Raw genomic sequence first — 25,672 nt, 5'->3', positions numbered from 1 at the left:
TCTTCAAGTCATGGCATTCACCAGAACAAATAAAGTACACAAATACTGCAAGTGTAATAACTTAATGGTAAAAAGTGAGTTTATTTTAGAAGTAAAAATAGCATTATAGTTACCAAGAAAATAATGAGAAGGTTACAAACAACACACATTTTTCTACTTAGCATTTTATTTTTATATAAAAATATTTCCAAAGACCTTTATAATAAACAACCTGTGATCAGTCCTTAATCACACTATACATATTTAGCATTTCACTGATTAATAATCTGGAAGTACAGATGAGGTCCAGAGCAAAACATCTCAAGGCGTCCACTTTGTAGCTTGGAAATGAGTTGGAGGATGCCTAGTTCGAGCCTGCGAGGCAAGCTTTTGTCTGAGCCGTCTGACTTCGGCCATCAGTTCCCGCTCTTGGCATGCCAGTTCTTCTCGTCTTCTGCCTAAAGACACTTAAGTGCAAGAAACTTGGACTTAATATTGCAACTAGCGGTTTTCCATAAATACCATGAACGCTTATTGGAAAACTTGATACCTCCTGCATGGAAACGCTATGTTTTATTAGTACCACTGTATGCGAGACAGCCCTAAGACCCGTAAAAGGAAGGAACAACTTCGCTTAAGTTCTTTGAAAGTGTTACCAATGTTTTGTTACAAAAAGGTCAGACGCTGATGCGTCGCTATGGTAGGACCATAGATACATGCTTCCCATTGCGTACAGTTTTGTACGTACAATGCATGTGATTTTAAAATGTGCTTTCACTGGCTATAACGGCTAGGACAGCCCAGAGGAAATGATTACAGACTAATTCCTGACTGTAAGTCTCAGTAAGATTTTGATGAAAGACAGTGATTTTGAAGACAGACAGTTCTACTCAGCATCCCCAAATCATACTTAACTAGGAAGACAGAATAAGCATAGGTAAAATGACCAGGTCAGAATGAGATTAAACTAGGCGGAGATTTAATATGACTATTCTCAGAATGTGACTAACTTCAGGCACTTCCTACCTGTGCTGCCCCTGGTAGTGAAGACATTTTTTCAGGTGTGAAATAGAACGCAACAATAAACTGGTTTACTATCCACTAAACACCTACACAACTAATAATGACTCAATTGTACAATGAGGTGTTCCCATAATGCTTCTGAAATTAAACGTTAAAGAAAGGAGGGTCCTAAGTTAGAAACTTACTGTGCAATGATGACTCTGATGCAGACAAATCATTCAGACAGATGTTTCCAGACCTTGGCACCCGCTGCAGGTCTACCCCTCTCTCTGTAAATCCAGCCTTTAAATCACACAATTTCTCTGTGGGAAATGGAGAGAAGGATTCTTTGTAAATTAGAAGTGTTTACATTTCTAGTGAATTTTTCTAGCTTGAGGTGAAACAGTTTTTCTCCAGGAAGCAAAACTGGAACAATCACTCACTCCAGCTAATGGCAAGTACAATTTGCTCAGAATTAGAAGTAATGTTTCTAGTCTATGGGTCAAAGCTATGCATCACTGCATTTCATTTTAAGAAATTACAGCCCCACATGTGCTGTTTCTTCCTATATAATTAATCTTCTGACAAATGGGCCACTAAGATCATGTGGAATATGGCTACTCGCAGTTTTAGGAGACACCCATTTTAATAATTTGCAGTTGCAAATTACTCCGTATTAAAAACATTAGGCAAATAAGGGCAAAGTCTGAAACAGTTCGCCCAAAGCAATATTAATCACCTAATCTTAATACTAATCACTGATCTTGTGTGAGCCTTGCAGAGATGGGGGAATAGGAGGAATATCTGCAAAACCACACAAATGCAGCATTTGAGAAGGATGTACTGGCCAATTCTGGAAGTGCATAGATGTTTTTTTCCTGTGAACAAACACTTGGCAAAGTCACTTGTTGGCAGTGAATTTGGCTGTTCTTTACATTATTTGACAGAGGATTTCTAAGGGATGTGAATTTACTATTGGCTTAAGCTGATCTAAACCTGTGCTCCTACCAGAAATGCCATTTATATTGCTGCATCTGATAAATATTAAACTGAGATTCCTTCCCAAGTCTGGCCTGATATATCGGTTTCATGAAAGAATACTGCCAAAAAGTACTTACGTAAAGGAGTTAAGCTTAAGTTTATCCCTAACATTGGACACTTAGCATGTATTCAGTTGCTGAATGCTTCATGCTAACATCCACGCAGGAGAACTGCATTATCTATGTGCTCACCAAAATAGCCATCTTCTCTTTGCAGCTTTTCAGCCAATGCTAACGCGTCATTCATTTTGTCTTCTAAAAACTGCTTCCTGTGCTCATCTGCAGCAGCAGCAGCCTTCTGCTCTTCTTCCAGTTGAGCTTTTTTCTGCATAACTTCTTCCTGCTGTGCAACAGACATATTAAATGTGTCCGCAACAGACGTGTTGCAAGGAAAAAGCAACAAGTAAAACCATCTGGATTATTACAGACTAAACTTCACCCTTAAAACAAAATATATGTTAGTAAGCTGAGTGAATGTTTCTTTTTGAAAAAGTTCTCATTCAAACACCTGGAGAAAGGTAAAAGTCTTGGATCAGATTAAAAAAATGAGAGGCACTTACAGAATTAGGAATATGCTTTCCTAAACCTGAAATATCCTCACCAGTTTGCTCTAGTGCTTCCAGAAACTTCCAGTCAAAAAAGGAAAGGAGATTCCTAACAAAATATTTATTCAATACCTTTCAGTGTTATGCTCTACCATGTTATGGGCAAAAGACAGATACATTTGTGCCAGTTCCACTTAGAAAAAGAAATAATGCAAATACCTTTTTTAGTTCTGCTTCCCTCATGTCCTTCAGCAGTTCAGCTTCCTTCACCCTGTTGTCATGCAGGAGCTTGGCTATCTCTTCATAACGCTTCTCACGGTCCTGATCATCACGCCTTAGTTGATGCAACGCTTGCAACCTCCAGTCCGTGTCAATGCGTTTCTGCTCTGCTGTGGCTAAATTTTCTTCAGCCACCTAATAAAACATCTTTCTCACCAGGAATCCAATTACTCTATTTCAAGTACACAGCCTTACATACAGATAAGGTAAGACGAACTGAAGTGTTCTCCAGTATCACTGTTAGATGTCCCTGCTGGGAGACTCTACCTGCAGTGTCATTCTCCATTCATTAGGGCAAACTGGCTTATCTGTCAGGGCTTTCTTTTGCTGCGTCTTCATCCTTCTTATTCTTTCCCTTACTAAGGGTCTTTTTTTGTTTTGTTTTGGTTTTTTTTTTAATCTTTTGGAAAGAGGCATCAACCCTCTCCATGATTTTGGGGATTTTGCTTTCCTAGCATGGATTTAATACAATTTACAGGTGCAATTAACATAAGATTGATACCTGGATGCCAATACTTCCACCCACATCCATCTGCTTCCAAAAATCAAAGGCTGTTTACAAAAATTCAGACCCATATGTTTATTTCTAGACAAAATATAAATGCAGATGCCAAGCATATGGGCAGTGGGTTAGCTGCAACTATTTTTCCAACTGTTCAGTTACAAGTTCTGAGCTTGAAAATCAGAACAATTCCTAATGTCAAGCTACACACATTCATTACTGTGATCTAGAAGACAGTTTCTACAGCTGAATTTCTTGCCAAGTACTACCAACTGAAAGTTCCTTTGAGGCTTACTTTTGTTTTATTATGGTTACAAATAAAACATGTTCCTTAACAGGAGGATGTCTTATTCTGAAAAGCACTTGTGAGTCTTATATGCCTTCTAAGTTCTGACAAGCAAAGAAAAGTTAATATTCATGGCAGGCCCAGAGAATTTCAGTATTATATAGCTGTTTGGAAACTTCAGTCAGATTTTTGAAAACCTCAAAACTTTAAACATACTGTCATAATCTATTAATATAGGTATCTAGAAATTATATTTCTTTAGAAAATATTTTCATATTAACTTGAACTAGTTAATTGCAATTACAATACTATTAACTAGTACTACTTGTACTAGTTAGCATACTAAATCCCCCAAATACATGTTAAGATCCAATCATCTTACTATCTGAGCTTTCTGTTTTTCTTCTCTATCTATTTCCATCAATCTCTGAACAAGATGATGTTCCAGATCCACCCTTCTTCGACGGGCATCTACCTCTCCTTTCATTTCCTTTGTAACTGCCTCTTGATCTTTGATTAGATGCTGCCAAACACACAAACATAAATTATTGTTGCTAAGCTACTAACCCATATTTGTAATTCTGTCTCTTTAACATGTATTTGAATTTCATTAAACTAGTATTTGAATATATCCACACATCCCACTACATATCATAACTGTCCAAGAAAGTCATAGTTCCTGCTGTTTTATCCCCTTGGAATTACACTAAGCCTGAGTCATCACAGTGGTCTTGCAGGTTAATACTGATGTACTTCCAGTCCCTGGATTACAGTGGAGTATGAAAGCAGAATTCCAACTTACATGAATTAGATTCATCATTAAAATATTCTGCACATTTGTAGTACATTTTAGCCAAAACCTGAAAATATTTCACAAATATAAATCACGTTTCATGGTACAGGGACTTATAATAAACACATTTGCAGCTTGAATGCAGAGATGGTTTGCCAAAATAGTACGAATCAGCAGTAGATCTAGAAACAGGATTTTAACTCTCCTTTTCTTCTCATTCTTCAGGGCACATCTCCACAGTTTTCTGGAGAAGACATAACCCCTTCCCAGGTCTGCAGGAATCTATTGAGCTGTGTCAGCAGGGTACTGAAGCAAAGTTAACATACGCAGCCTTCTAAGCTTGAATATAGCCCCTTGCTGACAGCAGCAGAACAGTCATAGAATCATCATAGAATCATTTAGGTTGGAAAAGACCTTTAAGATCATCCAGTCCAACCATTAACCTAACATTACCAAGTCCACCACTAAACCAATTAAGGGTAGAGGAGCAACCCCATGCCTCCTGGCTTGGTGGCTGGATCATTTATAATGAAAGTAAAAACTAGGAATCATTAAGATTGGAAAGGACCTCTAAGATCATCATTCCAATCATCAACCCAAAACCCCCATGCCCACTAAACCATGTCCCAAAGTGCCACATCTACACGTTTTTTGAACGCTTCCAGGGATGGTGACTCCACCACCTCTCTGGGCAGCCTGTTCCAATGCTTGACTACCCTTTCCGTGAAGAAATTTTTCCTAATATCCAATCTAAACCTCCCCTGGCGCAGCTTGAGCCCATTTCCTCTTGTCCTATTGTTACCTACTTGGGAGAAGAGACCAACACCCACCTCACTACAACCTCCTTTCAGGGAGTTGTAGAGAGCGATAAGGTCTCCCCTCAGCCTCCTCTTCTCCAGGCTAAACAACCCCAGTTCCCTCAGCTGCTCTTCATAAGACCTGTGCTCCAGACCCTTCACCAGCTTTGTTGCCCTTCTCTGGACACGCTCCAGCACCTCAATATCTTTCTTGTATTGAGGGGCAGTCAGTTCAGGGCATGGGCAGGGAAAGCCTGTCTACACAGACTCTTGTGGGCAGACATATATCCTCCGTTAGTTAAATAATTGCTACCTTTCTAGCCTAAAGAGGATGATCACTCTAGAATTTGTTCCTTTAAACAGTTGACTTTACATGTACTGGAACACAAATGAGCTTAGCCTGGTTTGCGTTATGTAACCACAATACAGCTGGCTGTGTATTTAACACATAAATGCTAAAAGACATTTAGCCCAGTTATGCTCAGCATGGGTTATAAGAAGTCCATGGCCAAAAGCTTTAAAAAGCCAAATATAAGCAGACACATACTTCGAAATAAGGGTTAGCTATCTGGATGTCCACTTCTGCTTCCATTCTATCAAATCTGCAGGCATGCAAGATGGGCACATGTAGCTGTGATTTCTAAACTCTTAACTTACTATTTCTAACCGAAACAGACATTACTAAAGCCTTGCTTTTCAGTCATTAATTATTTGTAATAATTAACTCATAATTAACTTTAAACAGTATTATTGATTAAAACCCTTTATTACTGAATAGTGATATTTCTGAATTATAAGCCAGTCATTTGAGAAAAGAACTGCACATTCCCCATGAACCATCCATTCCTTTTTGCTTAATGATGTTGTTGGCAATTAGCTATTTTTTCATCAACTACATCAATCTGCTATACTGTTCTCTCCAGAAAATGTAGAAATATCTGGATACCACAGATGAAAAGGTGGGAGTTTCTGGGACGAGGGACATATTGTTATAGACTTATTTCTTATTTACACATTCCTTGCTTCTCTCAACCAGCTGAGCACACAGCTAAACCCTGCAGCAACCAAATGATACCTCTGCACAAGAGAAGAATAAAATGGGGAGGATATGGGTATTTTCTCCCAGAAAAACAGATAACAGTGAGTTCTACTAACACTTTTATCAACAGAGGGTTTATTCTAAAAAAGTTATCAGAGAGGAAAAGGGGAAAAAAAATAAAGGCCCCCTTTTTCCTCACAAAGTCTGGTTGAATGAACACAACTGAATCAGAGAACTGCAAAGGAAGAACCATTAAATATAAGCATCTGTATAGTTCCCTAATAATTACCTGTTCAAAAAGCTGTCTTTGTGATTCAAGTTCCATCCGTTGTACTTCTACATCTTGAACAGTAGCAGCTGTTTCCTGCTCTCTCATGGATGCCTTGAGAAGAGAAACACATGAAAACACAGTAAAGGAGAAATTCTTCTCCCTTAAAAAATCAGTATCAAGAAGAATGTCCAAAACCCCAAGCCACACCCTGCTTCTGAATTCTAGTTAACTTTCTGCCATACCATGAATAACGGAAAATATTGCATATCAAAAGTACAGGGCAAGGTGGAAAAGAGGCACAGGAATAGTTTTGCATCCAGCTGAGCATATTAGGGAAATATCAGGCTTGATTTAGAGCTAATAATCTGCCAGATGCAGCTCCGAATCGAATAAGGAGTCTCTGAACCCAGAATGCTGCGGAGGACAGTACACAAATAGGGAAGTGGTCACTTTGCACCTGGCGGAACCTGTGCTGAGCTGAAGCTAACAAATCTTACAGTGCCCTGACTGTGGAAACAAATACACAGCTGCACTGCACTCTGCAAAGTGTGGTGCTGAGACATGAGGAATGGCCCTGCAAAGACTCAATTCATGCCCACAAGGTTCACAAGCTTCCATTTTCAGCATCTGCATGCCACGGTGCTCGAGCTAGTAACACGGGAGCAGAGCCAGGCCTGGCCAGAGGCCGCTACAGAGCCTCTCAATCAATGACAGAGTTAATTTGCAATCTGGACCTGCAGCCCACAGACAGCTGAGAATTCACTAGTCCTTTAAGGAGCTCATTACATTTTTCAACACTGCCAATATACAGATGAATCTGACTTTTCTCAGGAATTTTGCCAGTTAAAGCAAGCCCTTGGAACATAGTAAGCGCCAAATAAAACTGTTAAATTATGCACTTACCACCTCATGCTAAATACACCTCTGGGCTCACAAATCACAGTATATAAACCGAAATTTTAGTTATGCATTTTTTCCTTGTTTATTTTCACTAATAAAACTTCAAGAAAAGAATTGCTTGAGCAATACTCAGCTTTTCTTGCAATTTCATCATCAAGACGTTTCAGTTCCATTTCACGCTGATCTTGCTGGTATTTCAGAAAACGCCTTCTCGAAGCATCTAGAAATTGTAGTTCCTTTACTTTCAATTCTCTTTTCACAGCAGCTAGTCTTCAAAGCCAAACCAAACAGAAACAAGGGAACTTGTATATATGAAAGGTCAGTAACAAAGAGCACAAACTTCCACTGCAGTTATCTATTAGTTACTATGAGCTAATCTCTAACTTACAAAGCTGAGGATAGTTGCTTTCATTCTTTTAAATTGTCCAGTTTTCATTTACAAGACAAAATTAAATTCACAGGCACACAGACATCATCTAATGGCAACGTCCCCAATTAAGCTGTGAAGTCCTGTGCCCTATTTCTGTTCTACTTTAATAAACACTAGTTCACTATTGCAATGATCCAGAACTGGAAACTATTCCTTAGAATAATTGCCAGTGTCCTGGTACTTCTTTTTGCACAAATTTAGTTCTAAATTTATTTGGAAAAATATCAAACTCTGTCAAGGAACAAAACCACAAACTAAAGAATTAGTTTGCAAAGCAAGGCTCACTATCCTCTAAAAAAAGCACTGCTTACTCTGTAGGTTAGAGGTTTAAGAGAAGGACCTATAGACATGGCACTTAGGGACATGGTTTAGTGGTAGACATGGTTTAGTGGTGGACCTGGTTAACGGTGGGACTTGATGATCTTAAGGGTCTTTTCTAACCTAAATGATTCTATGATTACTTGTAGTCGATCTAAAAAACTATGAAGATGTTGAAACTCTCTTAAACCTTCACAACTGCAAAATGTACAAACTAACAATTCAGCTTCAGTACTATCACAGCTCTTTGCTCAGCAACTGATATATAAAGCAGTCTTTTTTCTAAATCCACTAGAAATACAAGAATTTGTACAGTCACTGATACTACAAGTGACTTATATTTGCAGTGTGAGTCTGCCCACAGTGCAAGTCTGAAGTCTCAGTGTGCAAATACACAGCAGTTGACTGCTTAAGAGCATTCACAACCCGAAGAGACCAGACAAAAGGCTGGGAGCTGAGACAAAAATATGAAGTGACTTGGTCTGTAATCTGCTGTATTCCCTCAGGCAAGGCAGTAATACAACCCAGATCACTTCATTCCCACACCAAAATCTGACCCACCAGACCACACTGTTTTCCCACATTACAATTTATACAAATTAGTGGTTATTCCTCCTTTACTCATGGTTAAAAATGTAATAGCAGGATACAGTAGCCAGGCCCCTAATGCTTCTTATATTGTAATACCTCTGTCTCTGTTCTGCCAGCTTCTCTTCTTCTTCCAGTAGCATTTTTCGCCTCTGTTCTTCAGCTTCTCGAAGTAATTCCTGTTTTCGATACCAGGCTTCATCTTCTGCTTTCTGTTGCTGTGCTTTAGCTTCTAATTCATGTGCTAATTGTCTAAATGGAAAGAGATCACATGTTAATAATTCAAGCCAAGTATCAAGAAATTACGTGATTACTTAGAAATTGATGACTGTACTAGCAAAGAACTACTGAAATGAGATGTTATGAAAAAGCATGGCATTCCCTTAATGTACTGATGAAGTACATGAGGAAGAGTTACAATACCGACTGTTACAGACAATAGGGCATTTCAGATGAGCGCAGATATTTTCTTCCTCACATTCTTAACAAAAAATAGTTTCTAAAGGTGCCATGGCATCATGGTACCCACTGATTCCAGCAGCAAGCTAAGAACTCCTGGCCCTTCACAAAGTTGGACACTACAAAGTCAACGAGGGTTTAGGCTCTGACTTACAAGCTTTCAAGTTTGAAGACTTGCGGCCCAATATTTTCTGTGAATCAACAAACATTTTTTGTTTAAGACTACCAATTTAACTTAAAAACATGTCAAACCAAATAATTCTTAACCTTTAGCAGCTATTTAAAGTCATCTTCCTGAATTTTCTTAATTGTCTCTCTTCTCAAGCATACAGATTACAACAGAAAAAGGCAATTGTGTCCACCCGTCCCTCCCAGTCTGATACTGTCTTCAACTTTCCCATTAATACCTCTCTCGTAAGTATTCAATTTCATCCTGTCTGATCCTCTCCCGTTCCTGAGTTTGATAATCCACAATGAACTTGGGATATTTATTAAATACAGGGTACTGTCCTTTTGTAAGTGGTATGAAGTCGTCAAGCATACGCTGTGGATGGATATCTAGTGGTGTAGCCTCCATAAGATGATAAGCTTCCTTAATCACAACGTTAATGTCCAGGTTGTTACGATGATGAAAGAAATACTGTAAGAGACATGCTGCTATTTACATTCTACAAAAGATTAAGCAAGTTTTTAATATACCTATTTGGGAATAATTAGGTAAATTAGCAATATCTATATTCCAAAAGTTGATTTAAAAAGGGATTATTAAGTTAGCCCTACCAACTAGTAAAATATCACCAGCTCAAATGACTTCACCCAGACCTCTTCAAGGTGTAAAAGTATGCTCTGATTCTTTTCCTCCTCTTCAAATGGCAGTTGTGTAAGGGTCTGGAAAGCTAGGTGTGAATTTAGAGTGCCCAACTGCCCACAAAGACACTCCTACCACTGGATAAACCTCCCTTGACTTCTGGTGTTCAAACATGAAGCTTGCAAGTTCCTCTTCTTGAAGGACTATTCTTTCTGTCAAAGATCTTATTCACCAAGAAAATCTTTAAATTGGTTATTAATAACATAGCAATAACATTGTCTGTTTGATGTCTGTCAAACTGACTACTCACAAGCACATTTTCAAGGTGGAACCCTTTGCTTGCCTACAGAGATGTTTTCATATGAAAAACCCTCCTCCTCCCATGTAAGGCTAAACATAAGGAAACATTTTCATTTAGCTTCAGAGAACATCAAATAATACTGCCTAATTTTGCAAATCTGAAAGCAAAATAATGAAACAACGTGACAGAGTGACTGTGTCTTGTCTCCACAGGCAAAAGTCCGTATTAGATCCCCCCAAAAGAGGCAGAATTATTTTGTGGTTGATGAACTATTGACATTTACAAAATGGCTGTTAGTGGCATTAGAAAGCTTATGAAAGCTTTTAAAGATCTCGTTGCATGAAACTGCAGGAAATTGCTCAATATTTTACTCATTTATTGTATATTTGTTAGTTACTAGATGACCTTGTTCAGAAACATGTAATAAATATATTAATGTGGAAATGAAACATCTCCCTCTAACCTCCATAACAACAGATACAATGTTTTATATGTCTCTGTAGGTACACTTTCATATGACTGACTTAAATATGAAGATGTTTACCTCAAAATCCCCTGTTTGATTACAGTGAAGCAAGGGAGCTCTGGAACATATAACATAGGCAACAACAATCATTAGAAAGTATGAAGGATGGTTGGAGAAGATATTGTCAAAGACTTTCAGCCATTCTTCTCTTGTTAGAACCTCAGAGAACAGTGTTTCTAGAAGAGGCCAAGCATAAACCTACATTGTTTGGGAAAATTGACAAAATAATCCGTTAGTACATTTTTGCCATTCCTTTTAAAGAAATAATATGAATTTTTCTTGCCTTATACCAAGAATCTATTGATTTATGAAAGAAATGGGAACTAAACCAGAATATTTGAAGATAAGTTTTATCACCCATTTTAAACATTCAAAATTAATATGGGGTGATTATAAATAAATTTCTTATTTTACTGGATGTCTAAATCTTCTGTTTAGATTTATGAAGCTAAATTAATCCCTAACGATAAATAGGGATTACAAAATTAATTCATCACACCATGTCCACTATAAAAAAAAAAGAAACTACAGTTATGATTTGATAAGTAGATTTTCAAGCAATTGAAAATTGAACTACAGTAACTTCAACTTGAAAGCAAAGCACTTCTAAGAACTACAGTAGCACATATGTGAGATTTATGATCATGGAAAAGGAAAAGCTGCAGGAAAGCAATGATATGTTCTTTACACTCCTGTATCTATCACTGTTATTTAATGAAAACTCCCTCAAAAAAGAATTATTTCAAAATAAAAGGCTAGTGCACTGTCATTCACTGCAGTGACATTTTATATACAAAAGTTGGCTAGAATATTACCTGTGAAGTCACATTGTATTTTACTAAATGCTGAAGTAGTTCTTTGTCATGATGTGCCAAAACATTTTCCATCATACTAAGGACATTAACTGGGGGATTGGGGAAATACTCAAACCAGTGCTGACAAAAATTAACTGAAAGAGAAAAAAAAAAGCCCAACACAATCCACTGTAATCCAGAGCGACACTCTTGACAGCCGTAAGGTTTGGTTATAAGGGTTTATCGTGGTTTAGCCCCAGCCAACAACTCAGCACCACGCAGCCACTCGCTCACTCCCCCTACCCCAATGAGATGGGGGGAAGAACTGGAGGAGTAAGAGTGAGAAACACTCCTGGGTTGAGATAAGAACAGTTTAATAATTGAAATAAAGTAAAATAGTAATGATAATAATAACAATATAATAATGATAATGATAATAATAATAATATACAAAGCAAGTGATGCACAATGCAATTGCTCACCACCTGCCGACAGATACCCAGACAGTTTCCGAGCAGCGATTGCTGCTCCCTGGCCAACTCCCCCAGTTTCTATACTGAGCATGATGTCATATGGTATGGAATAGCCCTTTGGTCAGTTTGGATCAACTGTTCTGGCTGTGCCCCCTCCCAGTTTCTTGTGCACCTGGCAGAGCATGGGAAGCTGAAAAGTCCTTGACTAGTGTAAGCAGTACTCAGCAACAACTAAAAACATCAGCGTGTTATCAACTTTCTTCTCCTACTAAATCCAAAACACAGCACTGTGCCTGCTACTAGGAAGAAAATTAACTCTATCCCAGCCGAAACCAGGACAAGATTATGAGTTTAAGAGGTAGTTTTAGCGAGCAAAACCTATTTAAGATATTCCCATCTCTCCTCTTTCCTAGCATTATTCCTAAACAATTCCCATAGTACACTGCTCCTCCAGCTGCACTGGCATCAGCATTTGTGTCAGTACACTGTGAACCAGATTGGAGAACTAATCTGGCTCAAAAATAAAATGAAAAAAAGTCTGTGTGCTGTGGGACTAAGTGGTTGGAGACAGATGGGAATACTTAAACCAGTATTTCTGTCTCATGAAACTACAGCCTGGATCAAGTAATTTTTAACATACTAAGAATAATTTCTGTAAACTTAGATACTTATTCACTAACAGCATGTGTTTGCAAAGTGGGTATGTATGCTTGGCAGCATATATCTTCTGTAGACTTAGCAGCAGCTGCAACAACTAATTTAAGTGTAAAGCACTTTAATTCAGAATGTTTCTTCAGAAGACAGCCATAGCCAGCTTTCAGCCAAATGTCTCATTTTGAGTTACCACATGCTTAGGACAACTAAACACAGTAAAACTTTAAGAGATCATTCCCTTTTGACTCTGAGTGGGTGAGGGGGTGGGGTGTGTGTGTGTGACTACTTTTCCCACATCTCTGAGATTTTAGTTATTATGATATAATTATGCTAGATACATTTGTTTTTACTGGTTAGACTTTACAAATACTGTTAAACAACTTTTTGCTAGAAACACTGCAAAAGGAAGTCTAATATCTTGGTTTTATTTACAAGCAGGTTTTTGTTTTAAGCATATAGTTGCTACGTATGAAGTCCTGGCAACACCTTTAGAAGAGAGCCTGGTGACCTCTTAGGAAATACCTCATTCATTTCATCAGAAAAAGCTCTTTTGCATGGGAAAGCTTAAACATGTTGCAGCATATTTGAGTTTTTAAAATCATTGCTTACCTACTACTGTAGCAACAACTTCAAAGCAGATCAGCTGGTTGTTCTGGAATAATTTTACAAATGGGAATGCTAGCAAAGGAATATAAGGTGTCTCAGCAAAGATAGCAGACCAGTGAGCTAGGGCTGATAAGGTCCTATATGCAAAGGCAAACAAAGGTGTAGAAAACATCGATCCAAAACCAAACAAAAAAATAATATGCATTTTAGAGCCACAACATAGAAAGATTATAAACTTCAAGATAGGTGCAGGATTATACAAGTTATAAAAACAAAGCTGCATGAGGGCACTACTGTGTCATTTTAGAATTTTCCTTACAGCTAATTCCACCTATTGGACACATTTCAGATCACTATATGAAAATAAAAATCTGTAATATTTAAATAAGTATAAATATATATTTTACCTCTGTAAAACTCTCAGCAGTTTCCTACTTTTGATAGGATACTCATTTTGAATATTCACAAATGCACTGTGGGTACCCTTATCTATTAGACTACTGAATGCGAAGTGGTTTTCAGGAAGTTGTAATAAGGAACGCCAAACAAACATCCTGCAATTAAAATGCAGACTTAGTCAAGCACTTCTCTTTCATAGGCCAGTAAACACAAGCAATTTTATTCTGTGCAAGCATAAACATGCACACAAACATACCTGTACTTTGCTGGATATTCTCCAAATCCTTTCAATAAGGCCCGCAGACGTTTCTTGTTTAATCCACCTGGCAATTCGTTCTACAAAATAAGGGTCAAAAATAAATTTAAGGATTTCTCCTTCATAATCTCCTTCCTTGCACTCTAATTGATGATGGCAGCTAATACTAAAGTTGCTAACATAATATTAAAAAAAAAAAGTGCAGTGCTGTTACACATTCCTAGGTATTTCAACAAAAAAGATAATTCAAAAGATCATTCATTTACTGAACTCGAAGAACAGCTGCCATTGATTTTAGTCAGAAGCAAACCAGACCCTAACTGACTAAACTATATATAATTAAATTATGGATATAGCCAAACCATAAAGAACATTCACATAAGGAATAGATCTTATTGTGATGAATGTTACAGGAGTATATAGATGTGTGTGTGTGTATATATATATATATGAGAATATATATACATATGAGATGCAAGATAAAGACAGAGAGAAGATGGCACAGTGATGACAGAAGGGAAATAAATGTAACAGTAATGCATCTTCTAAATAATTAATAAAAAATGAAATGGCTTCTAGGTAGACATTTTAGAGGTGCCAGTTTGCTAGCAGGGAAGCAGATCAGATCTAGCAAATATCCAAATGTGTCACAGGTTGCTTGAACAAGTTCAGAGGTACCCCAAGCTGACTGGAGGCAGCTCTGGCCATGTCACATAATACTGGAGCATGGGCTAAACAGAGAGAGGAAATGGCACTAAAACTCCCTCAATCCCCTCTCTGCTCAAACATCCAAGTGAATCAGTGCCTGAACTTATTCTTCAAAGTAAGTGGACAAATATTTTTTTGCAATGAAATTTAAATGCCGCAGACTGGAGAACAAAATATTTGCAACTTCTTCTTACCTCTTTATTTTCAAGTGATGTGTTCACTTGCAGTTTTAGCAATCTAGTTTGAATTTTGCTTCCTTTAGATTTCCAAGGCTGCTGTGGCCTTCCTGAAGTCACTCTCATTGTCAGTTTATTTGCCTCTGACATGCACTTGGACCAATCTTCTACTACTTTGAACGTGGGTGGTGGAGGCTAGTATTAAGTGAAAATACATCGGTTAACATCTTGTAAGACAGATTAAATAACACTATAATTTGATGTTTACTCTATTTTATATGCCATATTTTTGAGCTTGATGGCCTCAGCAAGAAGAATAGACACACATTTATACCATAAATAAATATATATGGACTGTATACTCCTGAATAAGTATGCCAGTGAATAAAACTGCTGTAACAAACTAGAAAGACTGTGAGAAGGTTTATGTAGCTTCCAAACCATCTCAAACATCATGTTATATTTCCTTGTTTAGCAAACAGTAAAACATAATTGGGATAGTATAAATGTGTATCATGTACTGTTCAGGTTATTTACTTTAGTGTGTTTCTCAATGTCACTAAAATACTTTGCATTTCTATAGCACCAGTTAAAAAGAATACAAAAGACCTTTACAAACTTTAATTAGTCTTCACTGTCAGGGAGGTATTAACTCAATGTTGGAGATTGGGAAAGCAAGTAACAAAGTGGATATCCCAGTTCAATGTCAAACTGGCAGCAAAGGAGCAAATGGAATGCATGTGTGACATCTTTACACATCCTTCCTCAGCTCCAACTCCGTCATTATCCAAAGCCAGTTACTGTATACTTCAAAGACATGGTGATTAAAGATAAATGGAATTCCGGATTTAGAAACCTGACTCTCATTAATAAATTGCTTTAATAAAATAAGAACTGGTATTTAGAATGTTTGTTATTTAGGAGGGATTAGGAGTATGATTGTGCCACAATGATGGATGCTGGTATCCAATAACACAGTAAGAAGAAAAAAATCACATCAACAAAAACACCATCCGTGCCCACAGTTTAAGACAGCATCAGTTACAAAACATTTCCTATAGGAAACGGAACAGAAGCAGCACAATTATGCTGTTTCCATCTCCCCCAAAACTTCATTACAAAGAGAAACTGTTCCATACACATTGCCGTAGAAAAAAATACCATCTCCCCCTCCTCCCAACACCAGAAACACAGTGATATATATACTTTAAAAACATCATATTACCTGACAGTCTGGAGTAACTATGAAGGGAACTCTACAAACCACTTTTTCTTTGTTTGTAGTGTTAAATATGGCACTCCAACATGTGTCTGCAAACTACTGCTGATGCAAAAGTTATGTAGACAAGTACCAACTTTAATGGGATTTACTGCTGTTTTAAGAAATGTAAAACACGCTACCTTATTTCCTTCTTGAGTCAAAGCTTGGACACTGTATAAATTAAGGCTACCATTTTCCATTACTGATGCAATATACCGTCCATTGGGGCTAATTGCTGCTGTACTAATTCCCTCTTCATGACTCCCAATGTCAAAAAGAAGTTTGCATGTTTCTATATGGATAAATCTCATAATATTATCTTGACTTAACACTCCAAGGACCTATAAGTTAAAAGGATTCATCAATTAATATTGTCAATGTAGAACAAAGAGGAATACCCAATTCAGCAATGACATTCCATTAAGCTAAAAGAGCAACTGAGCAAACATTTAGCATGGTAGCTTTCCTTTTGCATGGTATGGGCCCATATCCTCAGTGTCCCCCAAAAGCCCTCAAAGTAATGTGTTGAATCAACTAACCAAATACTTTGTAAAAAAACTGACCTGATTGGAGCCCCCATCAAAACTGTCAGGGAGGAATTCCAGGTGACGGACAGCTCGTACTTTTGCCGGCATCTGGATTATTCGTATCAACTGCTTTGATTCTAAACACCATAAGTGAAGATGATTTGATTTTCCACCAGCTACAAAAATCCGGCCATCTCTGGATCACAGATGAAGCAAAGTTTCCATCAGACCACTATCATTTAAGTTAGTATTAGCTAAAAAGAGAGATTGTACATTTCCTTCTACGCCCTCAAATCACTTTTGAATCTGTCATTATTCCTGTCATACTCCCCTGAAAGAACAAAATAGCTCCTAAATAATAAAATTTGCTTTTGTAAAGGATTGTTTAAACCTATTTTAGTGGTCATTAAAAATCAACTTACTTTATTTCAACTGTTACGGAACTGTAATAAAAACTGCTATTGATCCTTGCTGAAAGTATCAGTCACAGCAGAGTTCAAAAGCTTATCATAGTCTATAGCTCAATACTTCCATAAAACATTACAAATAAGGAAAGAAAACCCGTTTTAAAACTATAATTTTTGTAGTCCGCCTTTAGAATGTTTAAAACAGCAATTTACCTGGTAACTGCAAAGACCTTATAAAGTAATACAGAACCTTCTACAGGAGTTGGTAACTGGTATTTACAGTGAAGAGTATCAAATTCCCATGCAAAAACAGAATTATCTTTGAAACAGCTGAGGATGGTGTTACTCAATGGAAGAAAAAAAACCTGGAAGAATGTGGAAAAGAAAAAAAAATGGAATATGTTGTCAAGGAAGTACCCTTTAAATTGGACCAAAGTGCATGGCAGAATGAAATACAGCAAGAAACCATGACAGCATGGCTATTACTATAACTGTGTAATGCAGCTGCAATGCAAGGCTTAGCTCCCACAGGCAGCAGGTCCCCTTCCCCTGTTACAGCCTAGGCAGCCCGCTCTCCCTTGCACTGGTTCAGAACTTGTTGTACCCTTCACTAAGCCAGCTTAACTCACCAAAATGACACAAATCTTTATCTCTGTTATTTTTATAACTGTTAAACCATCTTGTGGAGGTTTCTGTTGAGTGTCAGAGAGGATGTAATATGAACAGTTGGAACATGAACCCAGAAGTGGGAGGGGATGGAAGACGTGAGCCAGAACTGCTCATTTAGCAACTGCTTGTTGCATCTTCTACAAACTGGCTTCAGCATTCAAATAGTACCAAGAGCCTGCAAATGCACTCTATGGAGCATTCATCTTTAGACTTAAACTCCTTAGTTTTACATACAACCATTAAAAGTAAAAAATATTGTAAAAAGTGTAGCAGTGTATTCCCCAACTATGAAATGCAGATTTTACTGTGAGGATGAATGAAGATAAAACCAAAAAGCTTGTAAATATTTTTTTTATTATTATTATTCTGAATATGTTTATGTGGAATCTCTTTCAATAAGAAAAAAAATCAGATTATTTACATTTTTGGATGGCATCAGATACATTCCTGCTTAATGACAAATTATGGGTTTAGATCAGAGGTCCTATTCTGGCAGCAGCACATGCAGCTTCAGCAAATTCCCTGTACCTATAATTTTGAAGGTTAAATTGAAAATGTCTTCTGGTATCTGAACACTGAGGGACTGAAGGACTCACTGGCTGAGATTTACAGTCAGTGCTATGAAGTTCAGAGTTTTGGTCTGAATGGTTTCTTGGGGCCTTGAAAATCTGTAAATCTGCATATGTGGGATGGGATTCATCTTGCTGGATGTAAGTGACTGAAAGTTGGATGTTCAGGCCAAATTAGTCACTTGACAGTGAGCAAAAGTTACCCGTGGGGAAAGAGTCACCTCATCTACCAGTCATTTATCTTCAGACAGACTGAACTGCCTGTCCTCCTTCAGGGTCCCTGAGGAAGTCTAGACAATGAATTGAGAGCAGATGCCTATCATGCAGATGGATGAAGTTTACATTGTGGTAAACTGGAGTACATTGTTCCTCATTTTCTGCTTTGCCCTAGAAAAATACCACAAGATGGCCACAAGCTGCTGTTGAATAAGCAGTGATGCTTTGAAAATGGTCATTATAGATGTCTTCTCTTAACTCTTCTTTCTCATTTTTTTCACTTGCTATTCTTACAGCGTGCAGCTCAGTCTGTGTCTTTTCAAATTAGCTTTGCCCCATACCAACTTAACAGAAGGTGTATGTTGGAGTGCAACTGGGCTTAAGTAAAGAGGCACCAAAAAGTACACTGCAGAGATGTAACACTACTATGATGGCTCAGACAGCAAGCAAGAATCCAACTTTGGACAATGAGTGTCAGGGCTGCAGTCTAATAATAAATCTGATCTTTAATAAAGCACTTACTTGTATGTCTTAAATTGTGGCATGGGAGTATCATTATCTCTATTCTAAAGATGGGAAAATGAAATCCAGATAAATGGGATTATTTGCATAATGTCCTATCAGAAATGGTAGATCCAAACCAAAAGTGCAGCCTCTTGATTCCCAAACAGTGATTTGTTCATTCAACCATAGTCACTATTGTTTGGATTTAAAGGTTGTTTCCATACTGTAACATCCTGATCATACCAAATTCCAAGAGCCATTTATCAATAAGAAGCCCCTACACATAGCCTACACAAAGAAAGATACTGAGCAGTAGAAAAATCTTGTCCACTAAAAAAATGCAGCCATCTTTGGAGGGAAGACATGATAATTATTTTAGCAACATGCACTACACAACAGTTTTAATAAAACAAACAAACAAACAAAAATTTATGCATGATCTTCCACAGTAATTGCTAGGTGACTGTTTCAGGCTGACAGAACTTCTGCCTGACCTAGAACATGGTTAAGACACTCAAATGAATAGCCTTGTTCTCTGCAAAATCAGCATGGCTTTTTAGTGACCAGCCTGATGAGAACTTTGGTTTGAAGTGGTGTTTGTAAGACTGTTCACTGCAGGGCAGTACGTGTGTAAGCAATGCTCAGGCACTGCGTCAGTACTTTCTGTAGTACTTATGCCAAAGTTTGACATTTGGTGGCGCAGACAGACCTGTTTAAAGCAGCCTAATGCTAAGGAAGACCTATTTAAATGACTCCCTGACACAAACACGTCATCCTTCTCATCCCCTGTTGTTCCAGTGTAAGTGTCTGTGCAGCAAACCGAACCAAAGAAACCACTAGGCTGACAAGCAGCAATTTCTTTTTGCTGAGTTACTTTTCAGTTTTGTTTGTTCCCACATTCAGTGCTTAGTATGCATAAAGAGAAGAGCAGCTTTGGAATAGGGTAGGGGTGGTGACTGTTTGAAGTTACCATTATGTCACCAAAACTGTTTTTTTAACAACACCCTTAAATCCCATTATCATTCAGGTTGGAACCAATCTCCAGAGGTCCTCTGAGCCCACCCCAGGTCAAAGCAGGGTCAAACTAGAAGATGGCTCCAACTTCCAGGTTAAATTGGGTTAGTCAAGGTCATATCCAACCCAGGTTTGAGTATCTCTAAAGATGGAGGTTCCTTAAAAGTTCCCAGCAGATCTCTGCAACTACTGAGTCATGATTCCAGTGGTCTGGGTGATGTGATAGGATGACAGCTAAGGATATATGCCCAAAGAACATAGAAAAGATTAAGCTGTATTTTAAAAAATATTTTCAAGTACTGTGATTTTAACATGTGGTGTTATTCCTACTGAGATATGCTTGTTCACTCTTTAGCAATTGCTCTTTACTCACCTTCTGTATACCCACAGACTGACGAACATTCAGCTTTCTTTTTCTTTGAAAGGTGTCCAAGTCCCACAGTTGTGCTGTATCGGTGGATGTAGTGATGGCATACCTGCCCAAGCCATGGACAGAGATGGAGGACACTGAAGAATCATGTCCCCTCATCCAACTAACTAGCTCCTTGGTTTCTGCAAGAGTTGATGAAAAAAATGAAAAGCATATGAAAGTCATTCAGAGTGAAACAACTACTACTTTACTCTTTATTGCCAACACTATGCTATGAAAGGGACTTTTAAGCATACCTAGAATATGGCCATTTACCACCACAGCCCAAGAAACAAAGGTATCAGTCTTCATATAGTTATTATGCCTTAGAGAAAGATAACCATCTCCTCATCTCCAAGTAACAGATTTCATAAGTTACTCTCAGTTCTGCACAGAAAGCCAACTTGCACAGACTTGTTTAATTTAGCCTAAGAATCAATCTTAAAAAGTCATGAACACTGTGATCAGGTAAGTTCGGTATGCCTCACAGGCAGATTATCCAAGGTGAACACCCACAGTAATCCCTAGAAGTTGAGACTGAATGTTCTAGTTAGAATTCTCCACTTGTTTTTACTTGTGGATAATATGTACAGATGATTACGCAGCTATTTACAGGTGCAAGGAAGAAAGGTTTAATGACAACAGGCTATGACTATGGAAAGGCACAGTCAGAAAGCAACACCTCATTAATTCTTTTAAAGTCCAAAACATTTTTATGCTGTGTATTGCATATTAAGGAAATGGTTCCTCTGACTACATTGTCTCCCATTTGTGACTGCATGACCACTAATCTTCCCTCAGCAACCAAACTGTATTTGTGGCAATTACACTATTTATGTTGGGTAGTTTGCCTGACAGCCCATAGGGTGGTTCCAGCTGACCTACTGCTGTGGCATCAAAGATGGAAAATGGCTATAAAGCAGCTCATGAAGCCTAACAGTCAAACTTTCTGCTGTGCTTACAGACCATTGAGTGCTTAAAGCTATCGTCACATGGGAAGATGACATGGGATTACAGAATATGGCTTCTAAAGCAGGGGATGGAGCCCACCAACTAAGTATTATCTAATACACCTCTAACGATAGTTTACCCAATACTGACTTATGTGAATAACATTTATATTTTAAGACATTCTTTAGTATGACTTGGTATCTGGAAACAGCACCATATAAACATGCAGGACTGTGGAATAATTAAGAATATTTCTCTAAGTGCATCCAAAATCTAAGTTTGGCCTTACTGTGGTTGAAAGAAGGAGAAAAAGCAGAGGATTTCAGACCTTAACTAGGACTCTTCCTCTATTTTGGGAAACTGTGTTACATTAAAATCTTCAGTAATAATATCAGACCCTCAAACTGCAGATGAGTGATTCCTACGGCCTTTGAAAAAGATTTAAATCCCGATGATGAGAGACACTACAACTGCACTTTTTAATACGTTAAGATTAACTTATGAAGAATGAATTGTCAATGCTTTTCACCATTTAACTTCTAATCAAGACAGAGACACACAGCTGGCCTGTGAAGTTCATTTTAGATATCACTTTTGAAAAAGGATACAGATCTACTTGCATAATCAAAAGTATTGACAGTTCTTTTAGTGTATATTGTCACTTTGCTCAAATATTTTACTGTAAATATAGTTAACAACTGGTTCAGTTGCAAACTAACGTACCGTCAACTGATTTTAGTTTGATTTTACATACAACACCTCATTGTAAGCAAACATACAGAACTGCCTTAAAAAAGGTAACATATAATTGCGATCCTGTGCTAGACTTCAGTTAAACAGATGCCTGCATGACTCAGTGGGACCAAGAAACTTTGACAAAGCAAACGTTTGTCCTTGTTTACTCACAGGACTATAACCCCCATGGACCCAAACTGTGGGGTTTTTTGGGGGTTGTTTTTGGAAGAACAGATGGTATGAAACACATAAGAACTCCATCAAAAAAACCTTACAAAAATTGAGATTGAAACTAAAATTATATAGTTTTTTAGAACAATCCAGATAGTAAGCCTTTGATTTTCTCCCTACCTGTATCAAAGCACTTAACAGAATAGTCTGCCAAAGCCACCAGGAATTCTGTCTTTCTGCGAAGGTTAAATGCCAAAGCAGTGCAAGCCTGCATTGTCCGCTGAACAAGGTTGAACCTATTTAAAAATATATGTTCTCATTGTGTTAGGAAACTTTGATTCATCACATCAAGTCAAGTAATAACTTAATCAGTTTTGATATATTTCACTGAGAGAAAAAAATAACTCAAAAGACAGCAAACAAATCATATCTAATTATGATACATATAAAAATACTAAAACTCATTAGTGTAAAAATTAAAAGACTGATTACTATATTTCTGCAAATGACAACAGTAGGTCTAATTTATTGTAATACATCGCCCATATGATTAATTGAGCCAATACTGTTCAAAGAATAACTTCTTGTGGTGGTATTTAATTGCTTATGAAATGGAAGTTCTATGAAATTGCTGTTTGTTCAGTTTAGAGTTACAAACTACTGATCTTTTGGAGCAGCTAAATTAATAAAATAATATTTAGGGAGCCTAAAGGGGCTTGCAGTTTCAGCTCTGAGAAAACCACTATCTATTTTGACATTCATGGAAAACCGATGGTTAAAACCAGACCTATGGCATGCTGTCCAGGCAAGTTCCATACCTCTGAATGTTACACATGTTAAGACAATTAAAATTTATTGATAGAAATACTCTTACCTGTTTCCATTCAAGTCAAAAACATATATATTCCCTTGGTGGTCTCCTGCGAGTAGAGAATCTCCGGAACTGTCAAAAGCCACATTCAGAAAACGTATTGTCTTTGAATGGTATCCTTTGACACTATGAATTATGTTTACTATAACTCTGTGAAGAAAGCAAGCAAAACAACCATCCTTAGAACTGTTTTATTATCACATATTTCTCCAAGACCTAGGATTAAAATGTTCCTAGCTTACGGTTTTACAACTCTAATCATTCATAGTGTTCTATCAAAAGTCTTCCATGAAAAGTATGTATTTCTAATATAAAAAATATACTAAACAAAGGAAGTAATTCACTATGTTGGAAGGTAGTTACGAGACACGTAAAGCAGATGGGGGAAATTGACCATTCATGATCCTTTTATGTGGCTTCTAGTTACCTGACTTTCAATTATATTATTAAAGCGTAAGACTGACATATATGCTGATGTATCATCTGCCAATGTATCTGAAAGCCCAATTCAGCACTCAGCAAGGAACCTGGCTCTTCATTATCACTGTCAAGAAACATGCTAGAAAACTGAGAAGCTATGAACCACTGTAAGAAACTACTTGGATTAGATTGGGGTGGGGAGGAAAACCAGTTTTAATTCCGCTTTTTTCCAGAGTCTTCAAAAGCATGAAGCAAGCCATTTTTATCATTATTCATCTGAGATACTATGGAACAGAAGTTGCTGGTTTTTTCACATTCTATCCTTGTACCATGCTGTTGGCATCAAATGGAGCCAGATGCAGAACTGATGCCTGTGTGCAGAATAAGCCCTAAGAGGATTTTTTTTCCCAGAAAGCAGGACATTAAGATTGGGCGATCTGCTATTCCTGGATTTTTTTGCTAACACTGGGCAAACCAATTATTTTCTATCATCACCTGGATGTAAACTCAGAGTCAAACTAAATATCTAAAATTGTACAGGATATTGGGAGGCTGCTTAAAGACTGCAGGGCACTTGCAGAAGGTTGTGACCATGGCTAAACAAGATGCTGATAGCTACCTGAGACACCAATTTCCAAGAGAGCAGAATATGCAACCCAGCACCTGCATGCAACTGTTGGCATATGTTGCAAAGTGCGAGTGAATATCAGAAGAAGGGCCATGCAACCATGGTACAGGCTAGCGACAAAACTAATTGTACCTCATTCTGTTAAGCCCATTCTCTTCTGCAATAAAAGGGAAGGGCCATAAAAAAGAAATTAGGAAGATGTCAAGCTAATTTAAATTCTAATTAAAATTTAGTTATGTTAGGGTCTTTAAGGTCATTTAAAAACCCACAAGTGAAGCATGACTTCTGGTTCTAAAAACACCCTGAAATGTACTTATCAGTGTAGTTAGAGCATCTCCCAGGACGTCCTCAACACTGCTCTCTGCCATTCAAAAGCTCCTCTGCCACTAAACTAAGCTAGGAGAATAAAGCTAGGAGTTCACAGAGCTGCATCCAGATTCCCCACGTCAAACAGCATACAGGTACTCCAAAGCAGCATCCATACCGCTGCTCTTCAGCTTGGGCCAGACAGTACTTTCCTAGTATTTCACATTTGAATTAAACTCTCGTGGGAATTCGCCTACGGTACTTTGTTCACTACAATTAAAACAAAAAAGCTAAATTGGGAGAGTTGTCCAGGCCCTTGCCAAGTTGTGAGCATCTCCGAGCACGGAGGTTTCACAGCCTCCTTGGGGACCTGCTCCACCCTCAACGGAACGCTCTTCCCCGTTACCCAACCGGGCATCCACCGGCTGTACCTCCAGCCTGCAGGAGCTCAGGTGGGCTCCGGCTGGCCCTGCCCCTTCCGCCCCCTCCCCTCGGGCGCCGCGGGCAGCGCCATGCACCCGGCCTGCCCACTCCCTCGGCCTCTCCTCCGCGGCGCAGAGCTGCGGGCGGCCCCGGCTGGGGGCGGCCCCGGCTGCCGCCGGCCCGGCCCTGAGCCCCGGCTGCCAGCTGAGGCGGCAGCGCTGCACGGCGCCGCCCCCGCCCCTGCCGTTACCCCCGCCGCGCCGCCGGCCCGGGCTTGCGGAGCCAGATGGGGCCCTGCTGCCGGCCGCCCAGGTCGCAGCTCTCCATCCTCGGCCCGGCGCCGCCGCTCCCGCGCTCGCCGCCTCCCCTCAGGGCTCCGCCAACGGCCGCCGCGGCGGGGGGCGCCGCACGCATGGTACAGCCCGCTCCCGCTGCACCAATGGAGGGCAACAGGAAGGAGGCGGGCGCTCCCCCCCCCCCGAATGGAACTGCCCCGGCCGGCGGCCCCGGGGCCTGCCGGGAGTTGTAGTTTCCCTCGTGGGCGTCACGCGGAGGGGAGGGCGGGAACAGGGGAGAGGAGCGCGGTCAGCGTCGGATAATAAATGAAGTAGAGTCCACGTTTATAAAAAAACATGTTTTTATAATATAATGTCGAGTCCTGT

The 25,672-nt window shown here is 38.8% G+C and overlaps 1 protein-coding gene across 3 annotated transcripts; it reads right to left on the bottom strand.

Annotated features, from left to right (window-relative positions):
• Positions 1-210: 210 nt before the first annotated feature.
• TBC1D31 (TBC1 domain family member 31) lies at positions 211-25,352 on the bottom strand. Of its 3 annotated transcripts, none has more exons than XM_075704590.1 (22): positions 25,261-25,352; positions 23,237-23,383; positions 22,543-22,658; positions 20,470-20,648; positions 17,338-17,489; positions 16,754-16,913; positions 16,331-16,531; positions 14,948-15,124; positions 14,046-14,125; positions 13,798-13,944; positions 13,394-13,527; positions 11,679-11,812; positions 10,882-11,061; positions 9,636-9,868; positions 8,869-9,021; positions 7,568-7,703; positions 6,552-6,644; positions 4,016-4,156; positions 2,786-2,980; positions 2,214-2,364; positions 1,188-1,304; positions 211-446 (listed from the first exon to the last, which is right to left on the bottom strand). In XM_075704590.1, exons 1-22 carry the CDS (start codon positions 25,335-25,337, stop codon positions 301-303), a joined length of 3,249 nt encoding a protein of 1,082 aa, XP_075560705.1. In that variant the 5' UTR covers positions 25,338-25,352; the 3' UTR covers positions 211-300. The 3 variants fall into 3 exon arrangements, with proteins under 3 accessions (XP_075560705.1, XP_075560707.1, XP_075560706.1); XM_075704592.1 differs by having other exon boundaries at positions 211-437; positions 2,214-2,386; positions 2,784-2,980; positions 25,261-25,337; XM_075704591.1 differs by having other exon boundaries at positions 1,188-1,309; positions 2,198-2,364; positions 25,261-25,337.
• Positions 25,353-25,672: the final 320 nt, after the last annotated feature.

This window comes from Pelecanus crispus, chromosome 2 (assembly GCF_030463565.1).
Source record: "Pelecanus crispus isolate bPelCri1 chromosome 2, bPelCri1.pri, whole genome shotgun sequence".
NCBI classification, from domain to species: domain Eukaryota; kingdom Metazoa; phylum Chordata; class Aves; order Pelecaniformes; family Pelecanidae; genus Pelecanus; species Pelecanus crispus.
This window is presented reverse-complemented; position numbering and strand designations above follow the sequence as displayed.

Bases quoted from the DNA above. Each gene is read 5' to 3' on its own strand.
- TBC1D31 (XM_075704591.1), bottom strand. From the start codon at position 25,337: ATGGAGAGCTGCGACCTGGGCGGCCGGCAGCAGGGCCCCATCTGGCTC. The intron at 15,125-16,330 runs GTAGCGTGTTTT...ACTTAATACTAG, and splicing joins TGACTCAAGAAGGAAATAAG to CCTCCACCACCCACGTTCAA. The intron at 2,365-2,785 runs GTATTTGCATTA...TCTGTTGCACAG, and splicing joins GGGAAGCAGAACTAAAAAAG to CAGGAAGAAGTTATGCAGAA.